General features: G+C 41.1%; 1 protein-coding gene across 1 annotated transcript in view; it reads right to left on the reverse strand.

The window, feature by feature from the left end:
* The window catches only part of LOC102197659 (FERM and PDZ domain-containing protein 4-like), a 93,800-nt gene extending 90,318 nt beyond the window's left edge, over positions 1–3,482 (reverse strand). The window contains exon 1 of the mRNA XM_005730963.2: positions 3,445–3,482. Within this exon, the coding sequence (XP_005731020.1) occupies positions 3,445–3,449 (5 nt within the window). The 5' untranslated portion in view covers positions 3,450–3,482. The remainder of the gene's footprint in view (positions 1–3,444) is intronic.
* Positions 3,483–9,582: the final 6,100 nt, after the last annotated feature.

Consider the following 9,582-nt stretch of genomic DNA (forward strand, 5'->3'; position numbering starts at 1 on the left):
AATTTTAAATCGGCCTCGCATCTTTCTGCTGTATTTTTTAGTCAGTTTCACTAGATGTCTCCTTTGTATTATGGCAGGACTCAGTCTGATCAATTCTGTATTTGAAAACCCGCTTAGATTTAAATCCATCAGTCCTTGCCACAGCCCGATTAAAGGAGGAAATTGAAACGTGTAAAAAGAATAAATTTATAATGAATCTCTGCATCACATTACCCTGAATCCCCATTTTCTCTCTTCACATTTCCTTTGTATTAAGGCTGGACCGCAGTCTGGTCCCCTACTTGTTTACATTTTGGGTTGACTCATGGTGCCACGGCAACCATAGACAACTTTTTATGGGGAAAGCGAAGCCTTTAAAGCAAGATTCCACAAAAAATCAGGTTCACACACAATTCCTCTGGTATATAATGATATTTATCCATCCAGATTGTTTTGGTGTCAGTTCCTCAGTTTTAAATATAAATCGCCCAGAGAAATGTCAGCATTGTCGTAAATGCAACGGAACCAGATGGCACTTAGGTTGTGATGCTCAAAGCAACAAAAAGAAAAAAAGAAAATGACATTTGAAAATCTCCACAAAGCCGCAAATCTCGCTGAGGGCAGTTTCACATAGGAACTATTTTCTCTCTGTTCACTACATCCAGTATTAAAAATGAGAGACTCACCACGATGATTTGACAAACATCCGTGCCAGGAATGACTGTATGAACTGTTTGGGACATATTTTCTTTTGTTCTTGCTTAGATTTTGTAACCGTTAAAATATGTTGTTTTAGATGGGTAGGTATGTTAAACTAAACCTTCAGCCAAGTTCCTTTCAGCCCCAATTACAAACAAATTCAGATAGAAAATGCTGTTGAACATTTGTACATGAATGGTAAATGGCCTGTATTTGTATAGCGCTTTACTTAGTCCCTAAGGACCCCAAAGCACTTTACACTACATTCAGTCATCCACCCATTCACACACACATTCACACACTGGTGATGGCAAGTTACATTGTAGCCACAGCCACCCTGGGGCGCACTGACAGAGGCAAGGCTGCCAGACACTGGCGCCACTGGGCCCTCTGACCACCACCAGTAGGCAACGGGTGAAGTGTCTTGCCCAAGGACACAACGACCGAGACTGTCTGAGCCGGGCTCGAACCAGCAACCTTCCGATTACAAGACGAACTGCCAACTCTTGAGCCATGAATGCAATTAACTCTCCTCATAACCCTGATCTTCTAATGAAAATGTCTTATTCATTTAGACAGCATGTGCCTAACATGGAGTTTATTTGGCGAGGTCGGGGTCAACAAGGACAGCAGAGTTGTGAGCTGTAATACCAAAACAATGAGCTGAAAGCTGATAAAATGGTGTTTAAAGAGTATGATCACAATATTGTGTGGGCTTGTTTGAGTGATACCTTTCATGTTAGAAATAACCAAGTCACAGTCAACAGCCACTTTATGAGGTACACCAGTTCAACTGCTTATTAACACAAATATTCAACTAGCCAATCACATGGCAGCAACTCAGTGCAACTTGTCTTGTAAACATGGTCAACTGTCTGAAGTTCAAGCTGAGCATCAGAATGGGAAAGAAAGTTAAGTTAGATTAGAACATGGCATGGTTGCTGGTACCAGACTGGCTGCTCCGAGTTTTTCGGAAACTGCTGATTTACACAGTCGTCTATGGAGTTTACAGAGATTGGGCTAAAAAAAGAGAAAATATCCAGCGAGCTGCAGATGCCTGGGCAGAAATGCCTTGTTGGTGTCAGGGGAGAATGGCCAGACTGCTTCGAGCTGACAGGAAGACAACTACAACTTGAATAACCCCTCATTACAACCAAGTTATGCAGAAAAGCATCTATGAATGCACAACACGTTGAACACCGAAGCAGATCACCGCAACAGGTGCCACTCCTGCCAGCTAAGAACAGGGAGCTGAAGGCAGAATTTGCACAGGCTCGCCAATATTGAACAACAGAGGATTAGAAAATTCATATTTGGTCTGATGCGTCTTGATTTCTGCTGTGAAATTTGAATGGTAGGGTTAGAATTTGGTGTAAACAACATGAATCCTTGTATTAACAGGTGGATGGTAGTTCATGGTATGGGGGATATTTTCTTAGCACACTTTAGGCTCCTTAATTCATGCTCAATCATCCAGGTAAGTAAATCTCCAAACGTTGATTCTGTTTATAAGATTGGGGAAACCTGCAGTCAGCTGAGACTGAAGAAGTCACTTGGATAAGTGACGAAACGTTTCTCCCACAAAACGCTACGTCCAGATGAACAGAATCACCTTTTGGAGATTTAGGCTCCTTAGTACCAACTGAGCATTGTTGAAGCACCACAGCCTTGTTGTTAGTCATGTCCATCCCATTATGACCAAACTGTACCCATTGTCTGATGGTTGCTTTCAGCAGGATAACACACTAAGTTATGTGGTTTATAGAACAACTCAGCTGGCCTACCCTGTCATCAGATCTCAGTCCAACAGAGAGAGCACCTTTGGGATGTGGTGGAACAGGAGATTATGCAGCCAACAAATCTGCAGAAACTGTGCAACACTATCATATCGGTATAGCCCAAAGGAATGTTTCCAGCATTTTGCTGAATCAGGATGGCTCAGAAGGCAAAACACGATTCACAATCCAGTACCAGTACTGTGTTCATAATGGAGGTGGAAGGTGACTGGTTCTATAAAAACACTGGGTTAGGGTTATGGGCAGCTAGAGGATTATCAGTGGTTTGTAGCTTGCCTCCACCAGTGTGTGAATGTGAGAGAAAATAAATCGTGGAATTGTAAAGCGCTTTGAGTGTTTAGAAAAGCGCTATATAAATGCAATCCATTATTAGTGTTATAATTATTATTGTTGTTTGTAAGTTTGGTTTTGAATTGCATTGGGACAGACATTATTATAGTGTTGACCTGCTAGCAGGTCTGCTTACTGCCACATTAAATGCTTAATTATAAATTGCATATGTTCATATTTCCCTATTTTTAACACATATAGGTAAGCCTGCCACCATCCTACAAAGCAAAGCACAGCCTCACACTAAAGTCAGACTCGCATTTTATGTCAAAAAAATCACAGAGCTTGAAAGGAGTAGAAAATGCAGTTGCTACAGTAAGATAAGGAGGAGGGCTCCAATCAGAGTGTCTCCACCCAACTGTGAAAATGTCTGTCTGCCACACACTGCGCTTGCCTGGAGAGATAGAAACAACTTTCTTCAAAATTCTCCAGCTTCTGCTCAGATGAAATGAGGTGCAAAGTGCATGGGGACACGGAAACACACTGCGATATTTGAATATCTGTGCTGTGCCATACGTGGCTAAAATAGAAATACTTTACCCATCACAAGCACCGCAGGTTCACCGCATTCCACCTCTTAAAAATATATACGGGAGACATAAAAGGATGAAATGGCACTAAACACTATATCATATCTTACCTCATGGCTTAATGTGCCATCTTTTTGCAGCTCTCTGCCCGACTGTCTCCTAATCCTCAGGCTGCCACCCAGCAGGTCCCAGCAAAAACAATAACCTGAACTGCAGCAAAATTACTTTATGTTCAGGGTCAGTGGGGGTGGTGTGGAAAAGAAAAACAAGATGTTCAAAGTTGAGGAGCAGATGGGATGCAAGGAAGTGAAGGAGAAAAGTGAGCTGAGAAGAAACAGACGTGATTAGGATTGGAGGAAGCTGGGAGTCGAGGGCAGAGGGTCCAGAAGAGTGCTGATGGGGTCAGGTGATTCAACGGCAAGTGGAAAATCTCTTTATCTGCTTTCTTTCCTTACATCTCTGAAGCTCTCTCCGTCTCTGCTATGATTATCATCAGGCTGCCTCTCCTTTTTCCCCCTCACCCTCCCTCTCTCTCTTGCTCTCGCTAAACATCTGGGGATGTGATTATTACTTTTGCTCGGGAAAAAATCCGAACGAGGGCAAAGACATTAACACAGAAACAGTTGCTTATGTTTAGAAAAGGTAATCATATTCTTGTATTTATGTTATGTTAATACTATTGTGAGGGTAATAATGTGCATTAGAAAGTCTCACCTTAATTGTTTTCAGCAATTGTCATTACTGTCACTTCCAGCCACTTCCTCCCCTCAACCCCAACCGGTCACGGCAGATGGCCCCGCCCCTCCCTGAGCCTGCTTCTGCTGGAGGTTTCTTCCTGTTAAAAGGGAGTTTTTCCTTCCCACTGTCACCAAAGCTCTTCGGATCATCTAATTTTGGGGTTTTTCTCTGTATTATTATCTTCACCTTACATTAAAAAAATGCCAATGACATTTTTGGGGTAACTTTTTAAATGCTAAAATACCACTGATTCAATGTGAATAAGTAGCTTTACCTAAACGAATGATTGCTGTGGAGCAGCTGAGTAAGGCAAATGGCTTGGCTTAGCAAAAAGATTGATCTTTCTTCAGCAATATGAAACAAAAAATTTAAAAGAAGAGGTAAAACTATGGCAAGAGGAAAAGACCAGCAGAACTGCAGAAATTGGACCAACACTGCAAAGGCTTAAAGCTACAGCGACACATTAACAAGGACTCAGTAACATATCTTAGCAATTTCTTAAAGGTTTTGCAACACTACAACACAAAGACTCATGGGAATTTAATGTTCATATATAAATAGGAGAATTAGCAGTGTTATTACTGGGTCTTCTTTTCCTTGACACCAGCTGTGAAATGTGTCAATATGTCTACTCTTCTCTTCCTCCTAAGAGTCGACATTTTTATCACATTTTCATGAGAAACAGGGATCATGGGAGCTCGTTGGACCGTTTTCCAGGACCAGATCAAATGTGTATATCTAACCTTACTGCACGTGGAGATTACTTCTGACTGGATCACTTCCAATTTCCTCCACCCTTTCTGCACAACTTAATCAATTCTGATTGGATCTTGTCTCTCCAGAATATTTCCCTCTCAATTTTATTCGCTGACAAAAGTCTCCATCATCGCTTTTGTCCTTGTGCATTAGTTTATATGTAGTTATCATCTTGTTTTTGTCAGAAAAAAAATGAAGAAGAGTAAATGAAGAAAAATATGATGAACTTATTATTATTAGTCAATGAAATTTAAATTGTCCGACAGTGGACTCCTCTTTGTGATTATCCTGCTAAACCTCAATACTGCTGACCATAATATTTTATTACAGAGATTAGAGCATGCCGTTAGTATTAAACATACTGTACTGCACTAGTTTGAATCATGCATGTCTATAGACTTCAATTTGTTCATGTAAATTCATTTCCCTGCTATGCCATATACCCAGCTTTATCAATCCATAAATCAGATGACAAGCTGGGTCTGCCAGAAGTTTCCTTCTTTTCAAAGGGATTTTTCATTTGTTGTCAAATTTGTTATTATACAAAATATGTGTACAACCGTACGAAAAAGAGCAGGGGTGGGGGAACTCCAGGCCTCAGGGGCCAGTGTCCTGCAGGTTTTAGATGTGTCCTTGATCAAACACAGCTGATTTAAATGGCTAAATGACCCCCTCAACATGTCTTGAACACTCCAGAGACCTGGTAATGAACTAATCATTTGATTCAGGTGTGTTGGCCCAGGGTGAGATCTGAAACCCTAGGACACGGCTCCATTGAGGCCTGGAGTTCCCCACCCCTGTTGTAGAGCCACCTTTGGCAGCGATAACTTAAAGTAAGGATAAGAGTTTTTGGTATGAATTTATCAATCCCTCACATCATGCCTGAGGTTTGCAGGCATTTGTTCATGCAGAACTCTTTTAAGGTCCCACCACAGCATTTAAATAAGGTTGAAAAAATAAGGTTTTTTTCTTTTTCAGTCATTTCAGTTGTTTTCTGTTTGATGTTATTCTTGGGCTCATTGTCCTGTTTCAAGACACAATTTGGTCCCGGCCTTTGCTGTGATACATATGGCCTCACATTTGTTACACTTTGGTATAGAGAGGAGTTCATAGTCAACTCACTGCAAGGTGCCCAGGTCTTGTGGCTACAAAACAAAAGCCCAAATCCTCACCCTTCCACCACTGTGCTTAACAGTGGGCGTGAGGCGTTAGTGCTGATATGCTGTGCTTGGTTTTCACCAAATGTGGTGCTGTGCATTATGGGTAAGCATCTCCACTTTGGTCCATCCAGAGGACATAGTTGCATAAGTCTTGTGAATTGTTCAGATACAACTTTACAAACATAATCCATGCTACCATGTTCTTTTAGACGGAAAAGGCTTTCATCAAACAAGCAGTACTTGTTCAGTTTTTTTCATTAACTTTAACATCATGCTTGTAGAATCTGAGATATAACTCTTGGGTTTTTTGCCATTTTTTGTGTGTGCACAGTCTGACCTTGGGGTGAATCAGCTTGGATGGAAGACTTTGGTAAAAATAGAGGCTTTGGGAGTGTGTTGGTCTAGAGCATTCAGGTTTAATAACACAATCATCAGCAGCTGGCTGCTACTTACCTCTTAATTCCTGTGGATTCACATAATGTTGCATCTTTGATATCTATACTGAACGCCATCTCAGTGAAGGCTGGAAAATTATAAGTGGGCTCTTTTCTAGCAGCCGTCGTAGCTTGTTAGGAGACTCACACGCTGATTAGCAGGAATTCAGAACCATGCTGCCTGAATGATTTGAGTTCATAAATATTTTTTGTTCAGTCAATGTCTTGATTGAAAACGCCTTCAGGTCATACCACAGCATTTCCATAGCAGTGGAGTGAGGTGCGCTGACAATGCCTTATAAAATATCTCAACACAATTAACTTTTGCCTTAACAATTACAAGAGGTTGCAAAACAGACCCAAATCATGATTCTCTCCCTACCATGATAATTGGTGTGAAATGCCTTTATTCTCTCATAGTGTTGTGTATTTTGGCCAAAGAGGTTCAGCCTTTGTCTCATCCATCCATCATTATCCCAGAGGTGATACCAAATGTTAACATTTGTAGTCAACCTTTATGACGCCCTTCCCGTGCCTACCACTTTCCGAACTGGACTGTGTCCTGTTGCTTTGATATTAGAGCACCCACTTACTGTGTATGTATGCACTGATAAGCACCTATTTCTTTAGAAACAGTTTGCAGCTTTGTGCGATTCTTTGTGCAATGCTTCTTTACAACCCAAACTTCTATTAATTCCAACCTTTGTCTCGACATAGATTCTGGGATGGTCATTGTTTGTCAGGCACAGGCATTCATAAACTCCTTTTCTGGAATGTGTGTTTACTATTAGTTTAATCAGATGACATTTTTTTCTATAATTGCAAATAATCAACGAATAAATCCTGGTAATTCCAGACGGCTGCCTTACTATATGCTCAAGAACAGCGGGGCATTTCAAAGAGCTACTGTTGTCAACAAGATTTACAGTCCAATTTGGATTTCTCCCCACCTGACTGTGAAAAATATAAAGTCAAATAGACATTTGCCATTCCTGCTCAGCTACCCGATTTGAAAGATGAAAAACAAGCTGCTGACAAAGACAGCAAAAGCGTGAATGCATTTACATTCGTCAGCTGGCTCAGAAACACTCCTCAGCCAAAGTTTAATCAGTCTTCATGCAAAGATACTGAACACTCTGCGGGGAGTTTGGGGTGATTTAAAGACACGGCGAGAGTGTCAGCCAGTGAGTAAGTTCAGACATTTGTCTGCATGTGGAAGGCTAATTATATATACCAGGGCATGGCGGAGTGATGGAGAGTGGAAAGAAGGAAGTGAAACAAGAAAGGAATAAGAAAAGTAACACTTGGTGCACAACACCCTGGTTTTTTCTTACTTGCCAGAGACTCTCAGTAGAATTCAAGGAGAAAAGGTGATTTATGGTTTCTATCCGAAGTAATGCAGGGTTTATTTTATCTGCTCTCGCAGTCCTGCTACTGGGAATCAGACTCCCATTATAGAACCGCTCATGATTAAAGCCAGATGAAACAGCTCATGATTGCCACTGTAGGCTGAAAGCAAAGACTCTCACACACACACACACACACACTTGTGACCGTGTGCTATTGGTCTGAGCCTCTTCTCTCCTGCGTCGTTACTGTTATTTGGCCCTTGCCTTACCAAAGAAAACCTCTTTTTTTTTTTAAACATTCAATCAACTGGTGCAATGGTTTTATGAAAATGTCAATGAAATCCCATCCCAAGCTGAAAAAAATACACAACCACGTATTGATATTGCTGGCCTCGAGGAAAAAACATTGATTAGACCTTGTGTTTTTAATCAAAGTTGTCATATGTAAGAGTATAATTAATTTCAGTCTAATAAATAGACATTGCAAAATCACTGGATGGAATAAAATGTGATGACGTATCTCAGAGTGATGGCCTGAAATGGTACAACGGTTTACGAGTCAAGGTTGACGACTTTGGTCTGGTGTGACATTTCTAAAACAAAGCCGTGGGTTCTAACCTTGGTCATCATCGTGACTTTCCATTACAGTCTACAGCTATATAAATGCAGATGAAACATGCTAAAATCACATATTAGCGTACTGATATTGTCATAAAGCAAAGTTGCTAACATTTTTCAGCCCTACATCATGTCCCATATTTAAAAACGTGACAAATCACTCCACTAGTTATGGTACAATATATACATCTCCTTATATTAGCACTAATCTCCTTAAACAAAGACAAATACAGTGAAATAGTTCAAATTGGCTCTTCTAGCTTTAACATGAAATTGCCTCTCAGTCATTTTTAACTGTTGCCTGACTAAACTGCCTGATCCATTAACTGCAGTCAAGTACTTACTCGTCGTTTCCAAGAAAAGATGTCTCTCTCCACGCCACAGTTCGCACTTTACACAAGGCCGTGACTGAAGAAGACTTCTTTGGAAGCGAGTCCTCGAAGGGTTTGAAGCCGCTCTCAGCTGTTACTGGAGTCAAGATTTGGTCAGAGCTCAGTGATGTAATGTCACTGCTAATGTCAAATGATGTCCAAGAGGATACGGTGGACAAAGAGGGGCTGATGTCCACCGTCTCCCCTCTCAATGCGTGCCTTAGATCCATGACGCTAGAATGAAGATGGAAAGCGGTGGATGGAGAGAAGCAAGAAAGAAGAGAATGAAGAGGAAAACTGGAAGACTTTGATAATGGCTGGCGAGAAGACGTATGCATCATGTATGATGTCTCAATAAGACAAAGGTTTGGAATGGGTGAAAAGTGGAAATGTGGTGGAAAGCTCTCCTAAATTAGATAAGAGAATAGAAAGAGATACTTCCGCGAACTCCTATTGGCCAAAAGCGTCTCACTGTCTTCTCTCTGGCTGCAGTTAAGTACTGAAGTCAATGAAGAGATGAGCAGAAAGTCAAAAGACTTGTCAAAGCGAACATTAGACAAACGAGACGAGGATACAGATGTGAAGTGAAGAAAAGAAACTTGGGGACATAAGAAGGAGTGAGATAGAGAGATAGGAGAGTGGGATGGAAAAGCAGAGGCTGGCTTTTCCAAATGGAAAAAGGAAAAAGAAAAAAGAAGCACATTCAGGTGAAAGGTGCCGGCAGCAGCACTTACAAGGTGATAGCTCACATCTCATTATGCCCCATTTCCTCCGCTAACAATTGAATCATGTGGTAAGCTGATAGAGACAACGATGGATGGG

This window comes from Pundamilia nyererei, unplaced genomic scaffold (genome assembly GCF_000239375.1).
Source record: "Pundamilia nyererei isolate P.nyererei 1_Seehausen unplaced genomic scaffold, PunNye1.0 scaffold00040, whole genome shotgun sequence".
NCBI classification, from domain to species: Eukaryota; Metazoa; Chordata; class Actinopteri; order Cichliformes; family Cichlidae; genus Pundamilia; species Pundamilia nyererei.